General features: G+C 38.4%; 1 protein-coding gene across 1 annotated transcript in view; it reads right to left on the reverse strand.

The window, feature by feature from the left end:
• FAM185A (family with sequence similarity 185 member A) overlaps nt 1-16,364 on the reverse strand; it is a gene marked incomplete at both ends in the record, with an annotated part of 45,641 nt that overhangs the window by 5,690 nt on the left and 23,587 nt on the right. Inside the window, 2 exons of the mRNA XM_080701188.1 lie at nt 6,952-7,086; nt 11,852-11,947. Of these exons, the coding sequence (XP_080557314.1) occupies nt 6,952-7,086; nt 11,852-11,947 (231 nt within the window). The remainder of the gene's footprint in view (nt 1-6,951; nt 7,087-11,851; nt 11,948-16,364) is intronic.

Consider the following 16,364-nt stretch of genomic DNA (forward strand, 5'->3'; position numbering starts at 1 on the left):
AGTTGTAGAGGGTATCCCTAAATTGCTAAGGCTATCCTCAAAACTGCATTCTTCCTGTCTCGGCCTCTCTCAAGTACTGGGACTACAGGCATGTGCCACCATGCTTAGCCCCCCCCCCTTTTTTTTTTAATGATACTGGGGCTATAACCCAGGGGCACTGTACCTCCGTGCTATACCCCAGCACTATTTTTTAGTCTTTATTTTTTGAAACAGGGTCTCACTGAGTTGCTAAAGGGCCTTGCTAAGTAGCTGAGGCTGTCTGGTCTCAGCCTCCCGAATGTTGGCATTACAAGCGTGTGCCACCACACCCGGCTGCTCAGCTCTTTTTTAAAAATAGTATTAAAAAGGCTGAGGTAGGAGGTTTAGTCGCCACACTCAGCAACTTAGAGGCCCTCTGCAACTTAGTGAGATCCTGTCTCAAATTTAAAACAGAGCTGGGGTGTAGCTCAGAGGTAGAATGTTCCTGGGTTCAATCCTCAGTAACCCAGTAACACACACACACACACACACACACCCCTTCTTAGTAAGGAAAACTTCTTCCCTCCTCCTCACTCCCACTTCTATCCCTGGATTGGGATGTTTACATTTGGTTCAGAGAGATATTTCTGTTGCTGCCTTATTTGCAGCAGATTAAACTTTAGTTCAACAGAGTTGGAGGATTCTAACTGGGAATGTTGCTAACCACACACTATCAAAAAATATTTAAGTGAGGTTCAAAAGATGTAAAGAGATAAATCAATGCCTTCAACAAAGCGTATCTACCTCACTGGCTAGGGAAATAAACTATATACTTAAGCAACATGAAAATAATTACTCTGAACTTCCATTTTTAACACATACATTTCATAAAAACCTCTAACAACATAAACAATTCAATAACCAAATATTTTAATTTTGTTAACATTAACTATTTATAGTCTTTACTCAATAAAAATACAACCTAAGGAGCTGGGCATGGTGGCGCAGGCTTGTAATCCCAGCATTCGGGAGGCTGAGACCGGAGGATCGCGGTTCGCGGACAGCCTCAGCTACTTTGTGAGGCCCTCTGCAACTCAGTGAAACCCGGTTTCAAAAATAAAGAATAAAAAATGGGGCTGGGGGTGTAGCTCAGAGGTCGAATGCCCCTGGGTTCCATCCCCAGACCTGAAAAAAAAAAAAAACAAACAACAACCTAAAGATATTTCGACAAAAGTCTTTACTCATAAGAAAATATTTTCAAGCTAGATTTGATAAGATCTACTTATTTTTTTCTCAAACACCTGGAATAGTAACAAATTTAACAGTACTCTAGGCATTGGGCAAGAATACAATTAATCCATTCTACTTAAGAAATAAGCTTATATAGATTCTTCCCTGAAATCTTTTCTTCTGCAATGTCTAATCCCATCTATTGCATTTTTACTTCAAGCATTATAATTTTCATTTCTAAAAATGTAGTTTGGGTCTTCTTTATAACCTTGATATCTTAATTTTTAACATGTTGAATATATTTATAACTAACTTATTTTCCTTCATAGTTCTAATATGTGTGTTAGTTCTGAGTTGGTTTTAATTTTCTTCTTTGTGTCATGTTTCTTTGCTCTTTGAATGTCTGATAACCTGTGTATGCATGCCAGACATTGTGAGTTTTACTCTTTGGGGTGTTAAATACTTTTATGTCCACATAAATCTTGAGCTTTGTTCAAGAATGAAGTTACTTGGAAACCATTTAAGCCTTTCAATTCTTGTTTTCGTGAATTGCTGGGCAGCTCTGAAGTACTGCTCTCTCTGTGACTATCTGTTGCCCCTACTACGTGTTCTACCCAAAGCTCCAAGAGTTGGAAATTTTGTTATGGGTCTGTAGATGGAACAGGCATTATTTATAGACCCGTGTGAGCACCAGGCTCTGGTGCTTTGTTCTGTGAAGTCGAGTTGTTTGGGTCTCTGTGGCCTCTAAGTCTCTTTACGTCGGAATTCTTCCAGTTACAGTTCCCACTCCCTGGACGTAACTTGGGGACTCCCTCAAGGGAGAAATCTGGGTTTATCTCATTTGTTTCGCATACTGTTTCATATATTTTGTCTGCTTTGGAAAATCTGTTGTCACTGTTTCAGGTGGGAGGGTGACTCACCTTGACTAGGGTTCACTGTTTTCCTTCTTTTACTCTCCTCCCGTCTCTGCTCTTTCTCCTTCCCTTCCTCTCCAACTTTCCTTTTAAACTTATGATTTGGAAACAGACTCATAAGAAATGGCAAAAATAGTACACAGAGGTCTTGTGCACTCATCAGCCAGTTCTCCCAGTGGTGACATCTTACTTAACTATAGTGTGTTATCAAAACCAGGGACTGGTTGGCAAAGAACAATGTGAGACTACAGAGCCCATTTGGATTTCACCACTTTTTGTATGCATTCTTTTTTTTGTGTGTGTATGTGTGGTACTGGGGATGAAACCCAGGGCCATTCTACCTCTAAGCTATACCTCCAGCTCTATTTTATTATTTATTTTGAAACAGGGTCTCACTAAATAGCTGAGGCTTGCTGAGAACTTGTTTTTCTACTGTCTTAGCCTCCAAGTACTGGGATTACAAGTGTGCGCCACCATGCCCGGCTTTCTTTTTTTTTTTTTTTTTGGTATGTTTTTGTCTATACGTTTATGATATCTTATCACATATGTAGATTCATATAGCCATTATTATAATCAAGACACAAAACTAATCTATTATCACAAAGAAAGTCATTTTAAATTATGACATCCCAAGCTGGGCGTGGTGGTGCATGTTTGTAATCCCACTACTTAAAAGGCTGAGACGAGAGGATGGATCACAGGTTCTCGAGCAGCCTAACAACTTGTGAGGCCCTCGGCAACTTAGTGAGACCCTGTTTCAAAATAAAGAATAAAAAATAGGGCTGGGATGTAGCTTGGAGATAGAATGTTCCTAGGTTCAATTCCCAGTACTGCTGGGCCGGGCGTGGTGGCGCATGCTTGTAATCCCTGCGCTTGGGAGGAGGAGGCAGGAGGATCACGCTGGTTCGAAGCCAGCCCCGCTGGCTTAAGAGACCCTGTTTCCAAAAATAAAAAAATGTATAAAACAGGTCTGGGAGTGTAGACCGGAGGTAGAAGGGATTCCAGGAACCCCAGTACCACCAAAAAAAAAAAAAAAATAGATGTCTCATGAGACTTAAAAAAATTCCCAGTACTGCAATAAATAAATAAGTACACACACACACACACACACACACACACACATAAATATAAAATGGGGTCTTTTTTTAAAGTTATACCCTCCCTCTCCTTCACTAACCTTTAGTAACCACTTGGCTATCCTCTAGTTCTATAACTTTTTGTCCTCTCAAGAATGTCATACAAGCCAGGCATGGTAGTGCACACCTATAATCCCAGTATTTCGGAGGCTGAAACAGAAGCATCACAGGTTTGAGGCCAGCCTCAGCAATTTAACAAGATTCTCAGCAACCTAGCAAGACCCTGTTCCAAAACAAAAAATAAAAAAGGGCTTGGGTTCAGCTTGAGGGTAAAATATCTCTGGGTTAAATTTCAAGTAGAAGAAAAAAAGATGTTATACAAAATAATCACTTTAACAGCTTGAAATCTGCCCCCCCACTCTGAATGATATCTTTAAGTTCTATTCAAGTTGTGTATATAAAAAATTGTTCCTTTAACTGGCAACTTATATGGCCATACCATGACTTGTATAACCATTCGCCTATAGAAGGATTTTATGTCATTTCCAGCTTTTGCTATTAATGAATCAAGTTATGACCATAAGCTTTGTTTCTCCAGGATAAATATCCAGGGATATAACTATAGGTCATCTGGTAGTTTCATGTTCAGTTTTTAAAGAAACTGCCAGCCTGAGTGGCTGTGCCATTTTACATTCCTAACACCAATGTAGGAAAGAACCAGCTTCTCTGCATCTCTGTCAGCCTTTGGTTATTATCAGGATTTTTTATTTTAGCTTTTCCAGGAAGTATGTAGTAATATCTCATTCTGGTTTTAATATGCATTTTCCTCACAGGTAGTCATGCAAAAGATCTTTTGTATAATTGCCACTGTGTATCTTCTATGGTTGCCTTGTTCTTTTTAATTTTCCACAATTAAAGTTTTATGTGCCATAAATCAAGTGTGCATAAAAGCTTTATATGGATAAATCTTCAGCCTGAGGAAAGTTCACTCAGCATAAGGATTTGGCAGAGATTCAATATTCCTTGGATAAGCAAAACATATACAAAACAAACAATTTAAAAACCCCACAGGCATCACAGAATTCATAATGCTCTAAGACTGGACCTGAACTCAATCTCTAGAGTAGGAGTCAGTATACCTTAGCCCACAGGCCAAATCTGGCCAGGGGCCTGGTTTTTGTATGACCTGAAAGCGAAAAATAACTTTTATATCTTTAAAGGGCTATATAAAAAAAATGTGTGAGAGATCATAGGTGATCTGCCAACTCTAGTCTAACACATTTACTATCTGGTCTTTACAAATAGTCTCCAGATAATAGACATAAAACCTGAGGGACTTTTTTCTTTTCTTTTTTTTTTTTGAACATTAGATTCAAAGTAGATGTCTCATTATACATGATATTCTCAGCATCTTATACTTTAGCAGGGTGTCGTGGTGCATGCTTATAATCCCAGTACTTGGGAGGCTGAGACAGATGTGCAGAGCAGCCAGCTTCAGCAACAAGGCTCTTCACATTTTAGTGAGTCCTTGTTTCAAAATAAAAAACTAGGGTTAGGAGGTGTAGCTCAGAAGTAGAATACCTCTGGGTTCAATCCCTAGTATTACACACACACACACACACACACACACACACACACACACACCCCTCCCCTTCACACACACATTCTGAGAGAAAACACTGTTCCTATTTTTTTTTGGGGGGGGTACTGGGGTTCCTGGAAACCCTTCTACCTCTGGGCTACACTCCCAGACCTATTTTTACATTTTTATTTGGAAACAGGGTCTCCTAAGCCAGTGCGCGCAGCTGGCTTCGAACCTGCGCAATTCTCCTGTCTCTGCATCCCAAGCGCGGGGATTATAAGTGTGCGCCACCACGCCCGGCTACTGCTCCTTTATTTTAAAAGTAGCTCTTTTTTGGCTTAGTCCCATTTCACTATCTTTTCTAACCCATGAACCAGTTTATCCATTGTAAATCATAATACCAATATATGTGTAATTATCTGGCCTAAAGATAAGCCAAGAACTCTCTTCCAACTTATTGGCTTATTTTGATCTAAATAAACACGTATTTTATGTTTTCTATTTCCAGTTTGGCTGAAATGAAATAAACCCAGTAGTGTAGTGCTAGATTCCCTGCTATACAGATAGTGATGAACACTGGTCCTCTGACTGCAGCACACTTTACCTCTGATACTACTTAAACATTTAAATTGTGAAGTTTTAACACAAAAGACCATTTTTCCACATACATTTCTGAGCTTGAAGAATGGTTTGATATAGCACAGTCTGGTTTCATATCTAAATTGATGCACCAAGTCTAACATCCAAAAGAGAAGTCAACTTTTTAGAATTATGTTGCCTAAGCCATTCACAACCTGTTGAGTTTGCCATTTATGGGCAGAGCACAAAACTGAGAACCAAGGTTCTTATGAAGAGTAGAGAATACACTCCGGAGGATACACACTGTGCATAGTTTTTTAGTAGGTAAATATTTCTGCCCAAGAAAGTCCGAGGTTTTCTCTTTGGTCTCAGAATAGCACATAATACTCGTAAATTATGGTAAGAATTACACAGCTGAGAGTTATTTATCAGTGACAGCAGCAGCAAGGCAAACCATGGGGCAAGAAGTCAAATGAAATTATAGGGTGACACATCAAAGCCCTCGGGAGCTTGAGCCTAAGGGACTTAAGTTTACTGGGCTGGCTGATTGCAGAAATTATCCACAGTAAGTCATGCTAAAGATATAATCCAGACCTCTTAGCAGCAAGGGTAGTATTTCTCTTTCTATGTCTCACAGGATCTCTGAGGAAGGTCCAGATGAGCTGAGCTCAGCTGCTTATAATAACAACTGAAGCTGCCCATTATTTACAAAACTAGGTTTTAGGTTAGAAATCTCTACAGAGAAAAAGCAATATGCTCTGATTTTCTACATCTCTTAAGTCATTTCATCTGCTTGATAAATAAAGGCATGTGGGCTACGGGATACCAGTTTTAAGAATCAAAATAAACTATAAGAGTTTCTTTTAAATGGCATCACCTGTTCAAACAGATCTAAGAGCGATGGCTGCTCTTGGCACTGGGGCCCTCCGCAGCATCACTCTAACGGATCTGCCTAACATCAGAGACAACACTCAGATCCGCGTGGGGCCCAAGCTCGTAGCGTATCCTTTGCTACTCTACAGAAGGAAATCTGTTGGCCGGTCTGGATTCTTGCACTGTAAATAGGAAATACTCTTTAGTCTGTAGTGTATTGGTTCAAGAAGTTAAGGGCCATTGGGTAAGATATGCTCACAAACAGCAGAGCATTCATTCACTTTTTCCTTCAACCAAAATTTGCTGAGGGCCAATTTACTTGTTTGCTGAGTGTAAGCTCACTGCAGAGTCCGGGCCAAATGTATTTTCTCTGTGCTTTGTATTTCCTTTGCATCCCTACCTTCTAACAGCGTCTGATCTACACACACTTGAGAGACGGAGAAAATTTTAAAGAATGGGGAAGAGAGGAGGAGAAGGAAAGCATGAGGATGATCATTTTTGTTTTTAGATACATATATCAAGTCAGGCATGGTGGCGCACGTCAGTAATCCCAGGACTTGGGAGGCTGACACAGGATTGCAGGTTTGAGACTATCAGCAACTTAGCAAGACCCTGTTTTAAGATAAAGAAGAAAAAGTGTCAAGCACTAGAATGTGACTATGGAAAAGAATAAAAAGACCAAAAACTGTAGTTAACTGTACCATGCTTCTACCTATATGTGGACGTGCAGCCTCCTTACCAGTAATGATTACACCATCATCTTTACGAGCTTCGGCCATTTCCTGAACATGGACTTCTGGGTTCACATCAACCTCTTTCCCTGATAAGTGTAAATGAGACTGAAGAGAAGATGGGACCTTGACAATAACAGAGCCTGCAATAAGTTTAAAGGAGAGCTTATTACTGCAAAGAAATAAAAGTATCAGAATACAAACACACACACACACACCACACATATCCATATAGATATAGATATGTAACACCTCAGATACTTTGATTGAGTACTGGGAATTAAACCCAGGGGCATCTACCTCTGAGCTACACCCCCAGCCCTATTTTTTTTTATTTTGAAACCAGGTCTCACTGAGTTGCAGAGGGCCTCACTAAGTAGCTGAGGCTGTCCGAGAACCATGATCCTCCTGTCTTAGCCTCACGAATGCTGGGATTACAAGCGTGCACCACCACGCCCGGCTGACATTCAAATTTATTTTCAGTACAATCTAGTGATGATTCAAGCTTCTAAAGGAGTAAATCAGAAAAAGTACTCTCTTAGCTGTGGGGCCATTTTTCAAAACAATTATACAGGTGGTAGTACACATTTACCAGCACATACCTATTTTGTATATTTCTTTCTCTGTTCCTCATCAAGTAAAGTAGGTGGAGAGTCCCCTGCTATAAAGCATCAGCCTTGTTTCTACCGACAAGCATTCAGGAAATCGTGGCAAATGCTGCCAAGACGCCTTTTAGAATGCGCATTCAAGGGCAGAGCTCTCTGGCCTGTTTCATGTCAGCTGATGCTGCCATAGGTCACTTCCTGTCTTCTCAGTCTTCCTGACTAGAGCTGAAAGCTTGGGGTAAGACTGATAAACTCTCATATTTATTCCTCAAAAAAGCTAAACACAACCCCCACTCCCCCCCCCCAAAAAAAAAACCCTAAGAAACAAAGCACATCACTCTATCTGGTTTATTAAGAAATAAATTGCATTCCAGGGCTGAAATGTAAACACTAAAAAGAGATTCCCCCTAACAACAGATATGGGGACTTTAGGAAGAAAGAAAATGAAAACAACCCTGAAAAATTTCAGGATGAGGAGAGGATACATATGTTTCCTAACAAACATACTTTTTTCTTAAGTACTGGGGATCAAATCCAGAGGTGTTCTGTCATTGAGTTATATCCCAGCCCATTTTATTTTGTATGTTATGTGGCACTGTGGACTGAACTCGGGAGTGTTCTGCTTCTGAGCTACACCCTCAGCCCTTTTAATTTTTTTATTTTGAAACAGGGTCTAAGTTACCACTAAGTTAACACTGCAGTAGCCTTGAACCTGTAATGCTCCTGTCTCAGCCTCCTGAGTACTAGGATTACAGGCATGTGCCACTGTGCTTAGCTTCAAAAATGTTTTCAAAAAAAGAAATTCGCTGATTTAAAAACTCTCTTTTCTAGAAGTTTATATCTCTAAATATAGCAAATGTGATAATTTTATGAACTTTTCCCAATTTTACATGAATAACATGATCTTAAGTCTGTTACATCTTTAAGAATCTTAAGCAATCAAACAGTTCTAGCCCCACCTCCCTCTACATCTGTATTTAAAAAATTTTTTTTTCCCCATAGTTTGGCAATTGTGAATTTTGCAACTGGGAACATAGATATACATGCATTAGTTTGGTAGTTTGGTTTCCATTTCTTTGGGTAGATACCCAGAAGTGGTATTGCTGGATCAAATGGTAAGTTCATTCCCATTCTTCTGAGAATCCTTTATACTGATATATTTTTATACCTAGTGCATTTGTGTTCTCTACAAGAAAAATATTTGCCTATCTCAAGATCGCAAATCTTTATTTTGAACATGTGTTTATTCACATTTATTTGCATTTCCACATAAAGTTTAAAGTCAACATAAAAAGTTTTGTTAAGAGGCTGGAGACAGGAGGATTGCAGATTCTTGGCCAGCCTCAGCACTTAACAATACCTTCAAACTAATGAGACCCTGTTTCAAAATTAAAAAAATAAAATGGTATTGGGAGTGTAGCTCAGAGGTAGAATGTAAAGTGTCCTTGGGTTAATTCTCCAGCTTCACCAAAAAAATCTATTAAAAAAATGCTACTAAAATTTTGATTGAAGTAAGGCTGTATATAACTTGTGAGCTATTGCTTCATTACAATATTAAGTTTTCCTGTACAAAAAGCTTCATGCCAATGAAATCACCAAACCAGGTGTGGTGGTGCATGCTTGTAGTTCTAGCATTTGGGAGGCTGAGACCGGAGGATTGTGGTTCACAGCCAGCCTCAGCTACGTAGTGAGACCCCTTGCAACTCAGTGAGCTGGGGGTATAGCTCAGAGGTAGAATGCCCCTGGGTTCCATCCCCAGTACCGCAAAAAAAAAAAAAAAAAAAAATCACCAAGATCAAAACTCAAAACTGCCCCGTGAATAAATTCTCATGCCTTAAAAGCATTTTTTAATGTACAAAGTGTTTTTGAAGCTTTATTTATAATATCTAACGCCTAAATGGTCTTCAGCTTATAAAGGAACATGTGTACTCAGGCACTGAAATAATTCAAGCAATAAAAATAATTGAAATATTGATATAACATGGATGAATTTTAAGAACATGCTGATCAGAAGGCAGACACAAAATAGAACATACTGTTGATTCCATTTACAGGCCGACTCCAAAACAGACATGTCCTATCATTAACACTATTTTTTTCAGACAGCAGAGCTCTTGTTATATTGTCAACCTATTTTCACTTCATAAACTTCTACATGGTTATTGACATTAACATTATCCCTTAAAAATCCAAAGTCAATTAATACTAACAGTGCCATCTACTGAAGGCACACCTATGTGAAGATTAGTCATTTTGCCCAAGGACAACACACTCAGAGAAAAAGTGAGTACTAAAATGCAGAGCTGACTCTCAAGCCCAAACACTGCCTTTCGGAATGAATATGGTCACCTTATTCACTTTCACAAGGAGAAAGAAAACAAGCATTTATAACATTTTTATTTTTTACAGGGTAAAATGGCAGTGACCCTAAGAGACTCCAGTGGCAGAGCTAGAATCGAGTCCAGATATCTTTATTACCCATTAAGCAACAGGATCCTGAATAACTTTCTACTGCTCAAAGTTACTATTCCCAAATATTTTGAGACTTACGAGATTGGAAGTAAGATAATTTGTTTTCAGTTATCTTTAAGCTTTTGCCAGTAACATGGTGAGAAAAAACAAAATTATAATTCTAATAAAAATGTGTAACATATTACAATAGGCTGTCGGACTGATACTCTAACTTATAGTAAAATATATAGTTTAATGCCGGGCATGGTGGGGCACCCTTGTAATCCCAGAATTTGAGAGGCTGAGACAGGAGGATCATGATTTGAGGACAGCCTCAGCTACTTAGGGAGGCCCTTTGCAACTCAGTGAGACCCTATTTCAAAATAAAGAATAAAAGAGAGGAATGGGGGTGTTGCTTGGAAGTAGAATGCCCCTGAGTTCCATCCCCATTACTTCAAAACAAATGAGATTAAAAAATAAGATAGTTTAAATGAGCTAGGCACAATGGTATATGCCTGTAATCCCAGTACCTGGGAGGCTGAGACAAGAGGAAAGCAGTTGAGGCCAGCCTCAGTAATGAGCAAAACCTTGTTTCAAAACAAAAAGTAAAAAGGGCTAGAGGTGTAGTATGAATGTAGAATGCTTCTGAGTTCAACCCCCAAAACTGTCCCCAACAAAAAACCCTTTGTTTTCTACTATTTTTACTCTGTTACTATTTAGAATAATGTTTATGATTTCTCTCCTTGGGTCTTCTTAAGTGTGTGATGACGTGACTTACAAGGCATTTACAATCTACCCTGGGAGCATTACTGACGCCCTTCCTAGTTTAGTGAGGACATGATCATGTCTAAGTTAAAGAAAAGTATGACCTTGAGCAATCACACCTGTGTGTCAGCAGTGACCGCAGCTTCAGACCTCTGTGTTTTATAGTTTCACTTTGGCAAGAAAGCCTTGTTGAATAAAAACTGAGTGAGCACGGCAAAGACAGTACTAACAACAAACAACCAGTCTTTGTAAGGAAAGACTTAGCTCATTTTATCTGTAGCTCTGTTCTGGTCAACAGACAAGAACTTCTAGACTTCATTATCATTATTATTATTATTATTATTATTATTATTATTATTTATTTATTTATTTATTTTTATACAGAAGCATAGGTCTTAACTTTCTGCACCCAGGCCACTTGGGCCCCTGTAGCTAATCCTCAGTCACTTGTCACCATGCACATGTGTACACACGTGCACACAGACACACATAAGCTCATACTTAGCTTTCAGATGAATAAAAGTATGCCGTTTTTCATATAAGATTTAAACTCTTAGAACAAATTACTTATTCTTGCATTCTTGGAATATGCATGAGAAATTAAATTATATAGAGAGACACATCATAAGTCTAGATATTTCATGAGACTAAATCAGCAATTGCTTTACAGAACCTTTCTGGTGATACTTGTATTTCAGGGTCACACTTTGAACTCAGGAAGTCCTCTTCTAGATGGGTAGGAAAACTTTCAATTTATGGGAACATTTTCCTTCCAAAGAATATTCTATTTCAGACACAGGACAAAACTGAAGGACCCATTCAGTAACACTAAAAATTTTACAATGATAGACAATCAAATATTATGTATTTTGCACTACAGAGAGAAAGAGAGTATTCGTGGCCATCTGTTCCAAAAGTTGTAAAATTTATTGGTCTAGAGAGATGGGACACCAGTCTTAAAATCAGATTCTATCAGAAGAAAGTTTCTTAAAGTAACTCTTAGTATAGGTAATTAGATCATCTGTTTCCTAAGTGTCCCATAAACTGTTACACCAACTGTCAAAATAGAACATCCCAGCTGGCTAACCTTTGTGAGATCTCAGTTCCACTGTCCCCAGCTGGCTGACATAAACATCGATGGCACCTTCATGAGTTGAGGCTTTTAGACATCCAGAGGAAGAATCTGGGAGGAAGGAAAATCATAAGTATAATTGTTCTTACTTGAGTAGATAGAACTATAGGTGGGAAATAAAAGGTTTTGCTTTGATATCAGAATAAAAAGCTAAGAATCCCAGTTTTGTATTTCCCTTATAACTGTGCCTTCACTTTCATGAAAATGTAAACAATATCAGAAACCTAGAAGTCTATGCTTAGATATCTTTATAGAGATAAAAATAATCTCTTTATCTACAGTAACCTGAATAAATAATCTCTAAACATTTATTCCAAAACCTGATAAGTATCCTTGATAGTCGAGACCATTAAAGATCATTGACATATTTTGTTTATTGTGTATTGATATATTTAGTAAACATGTAGCATTTACCAAGAAGTCTACCTCGAATGCAGTCACAGATAAGCAATAACAAAGTTAAGGAAAGCCAAAACCTCTCACAATTTCTCCTCTTAGCAGATCTCCGAGGACTAGGTGATCCTAATAGTAAAAGATGAATGATTTTACTGGTGCATTATAATGATGCACCACAGTGAGATCCAGAGTGAAACATTTATGCATATACACCTCACTTGGTGTGTTTCCCTCCTACCCTGTACACATTAGTGAGACTGGGAGTGATACCTATATATGTGAACAGAGCATACATGTTCTGTTTTCTCCCTCAAGCTTCCTTCTTCTCTTCCCCTCCTCCCTCTCCCATCCCTGTTCAGTATTCTACTGGTCTCACTCATTTTTATCATGGAGTCCCTCCCTTTTCTTTCCTATTTTCTTTCTAGCTTCCACAAATGAGAAAAATATATCATCCTTGACTTTTTGAGACTAGCTAATCTCACTTACCTCAATATCTTAAAGGCAATATATAACAAACCCAAACCCAACATTATACTAAGTGGGGGGAAAACAAAGTTTAAAATTAGGAAAAGACAAGGATATACACCATCACCACTCCTATTCAATACAGTACTTGAAATTCTAGCCAAACAATAAGGCAAGAGGAGGAAATCAAAGGGATACAAATTGAGAAAGAATAACTGAAAGATGACATGATTATATACATAGAAGACAAAAAAATTCAATTGGAAGACTTCTAGAGCTGATAAATTCAGCAGAGTAAGTGGATATAAAAATCAATTTAGAGAAATCAATAGCTTTTATATACACCAACCAACCACAAATCCACATGTAAGGTTTTATTACCTTTCTTAGAATGACACAAAGGTGTATGTATGTTGTGGGGGATCATTGGATGAGGGAAGCTTGTTTTTACCTAATATTTCTTTTCAAGTTACGGGAATTGAATAGATATCTTTAGGTCAGGGTGAAAAAAATATAGTTAAGGTAGTCCTAATTTGAGACACAATTTTTCCTGGTAAATGATCCCAGTTTTCAGCCAGCCAGTATTTTAGTTCAAGGAGAAACTGAGAGTTAGAAATAAGGAAGAGAGTGACACTGAAGAGTCAGTGCTAAGTGCCTTCTTCCTCTTCCCTCTCTCCTATAGCAAATGAATTTTCAATGTAATATTCTATCTCCTGCAAGGACCAAATATATTCTTTTTATTTTTTGTGTGGTACTAGGGATTTACCCAGGGGAATTCTACCTCTGAGCTATACCACTAGACATATTTTATTTTAATTTTTTTTTAAACAAGGTCAGACCAGCCGGGCGTGGTGGCGCAAGCTTGTAATCCCCGCGCTTGGGAGCTGGAGACAGGAGGATCATGCAGGTTCGAAGCCAGCCTCGCTGGCTTAATAGACCCTGTTTCCAAATAAAATATTAAATAGGTCTGGGAGTATAGCCCAGAGGTAGAAGGGTCCAATCCCCAGTACCACAAAAAAAAAAAAAAAAAAAAAAAGGTCAGACTAGGTTGATGGTTGATGATGAAAGTCTCACTACTTGCTGAGGCTGTCTTTGAACCTACAATCGTCCTGTCTCAGTCTCCTAAGCACTGGGATTACAGAAGTACACCACCGCACCCAGCAAACATAATTCTTTTTTAAAAAGCCTTTTTTAGAAGCATAGTTTAAGAGAAGCTTATTACTTCAAAGTAAGAGCAAAGTAGGGAGTGTAATGGAAATTATGCCAAAAAAATTATAAAACATGAAGAAAAAAACATTTGTATAACCACAAAGAAGCCAACATTTTTCTTTAAAAATTTTTGAAAATGACTTCAAGCAAAGACAGCAACTTTGTAATAAACTTTCCGAAATCTAGCACCAAGATAATTTGTAACAATTTGTCTTTGATATATACCAAAAGTACCCCTTCCAATTTACTTATTTTTCAAGTGTCAAAAATAAACACTAACAATGGGAAATGAATCTGTTACATAAATGATATAAAATATTTGAACAAGCTGGGTATATTGGTGCATGCCTATAACCCCAGTTATAGATGACTTGGGAGGCTGAGAGGGGAGGACTGCAGGTTTGAGGCTAGCTTTGGCAGCTTAGTGAGATAGTCATCAACATAGTGAGACCCTGATTCAAAATAAAAAACAAAAAGATCTGGGGGCATAGCTCAGAGGTAGAAGGACCCTGGGTTTAGTCCCCAGCACCATATACATACATATGTATGTAATAAAACATGGACAAAGGCAGATATTTCACTGCTTCTATACCAGCAGAAACTCCTTCTAAAACCTCTTATTGGAACGAGGCGTGATGGTGCATGCTAGTATTCTCATTACTTGAGAGGCTGAGATAGAAGGATTGCAGGTTTGGGGCCAGCCTCAGCTAACTTAGTGAGGTCCTCTGCAACATAGTGAGACCCTGTTTCAAAAATAAAGACTTAGCTGGGCGTGGTGGCACACGCTTGTAATCCCAGCGCTTGGGAAACGGAGACAGGAGGATCGCACAGGTTCGAATCCAGCTGTGCTGGCTTAAGAGACCCTGTTTCCAAATAAAAAGTATAAAATAGGTATGGGAGTGTAGAAGGGCTTCCAGGAACCCCAGTACCACCAAAAAATAAAAAATAAAAAAATAAAGAATTAAAAAAAAATCAGGGCTGGGGGTGTAGCTCGGAAGTAGAATGCCCCTGCATTCAATCCCCAGAACCACCCCAAAATTAATTAATATAAAAACTCTCTAATTGCATTCTAAAAGAAGCCAAGTAAAAATACATTATGGTAAGAAAAAATATGGACTACATAATAATGTGTATTATCCTAGATTGAACAAACAGTAGTTTGATTTACCTTGCTTTCTCTAGGAGGAATAATAAATCAAGATTTTTATGTAGCTCAGAAACAATACTTTCACATCTTCCCCTCCTCCCAAATGAGAAATAAACAACAATTATATAATTACATCCTAAACCACAAAGTAATTATATCCTTATCAGTCCTGAATTGTGTTAATGGCTCATACCCTGAAAGCTATTAAAAATGCAAGACGTGTTTTGAAAAGAGAAAGCAAAGTTATATATATTTAAAAAGAAGGAGCAAACTTGAATTTTTTTCTATGATGCAAATACTGGAACTATAATTATCAAGAGTAAAATTAATGCTTCACCCACAGAATTTCATTTTTATTGGAGACTCATAGAATACAAGCATGCGCCACCATGCCCAGCTGACATTTTTTTATTTTTTTAAAAGGCCATAGCTATCATCACAGTTAACGGCAAAAAACTGAATGCATTCTCCCCAACACTAGGAGTGAGGGAGGACTGGGAGCAAGGGCGACGGATGCCACTCTCACCACCTGCATTCAACACGGTACTGAAGACCCTGGCTAACCTGATAAGGCACAAAAAAGAAATAATACAGATTGGAAAGAAAGACAAAACTATTTTGTTTACAGGCAAAATGACTATGCAGAAAAGAATTCTAGATTCTAAAAAACAATGAGTGAATTAGCAAGGTCACAAGATGAAAGGTCTGTGTATAAAATAAAATCAGTTGTTTTAAAAGCCATGTATTTTTTTAAGTATTTGACCCCCCCTTCCCCTTTTCCCTCCCAATACTGACTGTCCAGTTAACAATGCTATATTCACATGTATACACATATTCAAATATATACATCAGGCAGGGTCACACAGGCCTATAATACCAGTACTTGGGAGTATGAGAAAGAAACATCATAGGTTCAGGGCCAGCCCCAGCAACTTTGTTGAACCCTGTTTCAAAATAAAAATTTTAAAAATAGGGCTGGGGGTGTAGCTCAAAGGTAGAGAGGCCCTGGGTTCAATCTCCCATATGCCCACAATATAAATAAAATAAAATAAATCATTTGTATCTTCATATATTGGCAACAGATTGTGTGTGTGTGTGTGTGTGTGTGTGTGTGTGCGCGCGCGCGCATGCGCGGTACTGGAGATGGAACCCGGGGGCATTTTATCTTTGAGCCATACCCCCAGCCCTATTTTTTATTCTTTATTTTGAAATAGGGTCTCACTGTGTTGCAAAAGGCCTCACTAAGGAGCC

The sequence above is a fragment of the Muscardinus avellanarius genome, assembly GCF_963383645.1.
Source record: "Muscardinus avellanarius genome assembly, chromosome: 9".
In the NCBI taxonomy this organism is placed as follows: domain Eukaryota; kingdom Metazoa; phylum Chordata; class Mammalia; order Rodentia; family Gliridae; genus Muscardinus; species Muscardinus avellanarius.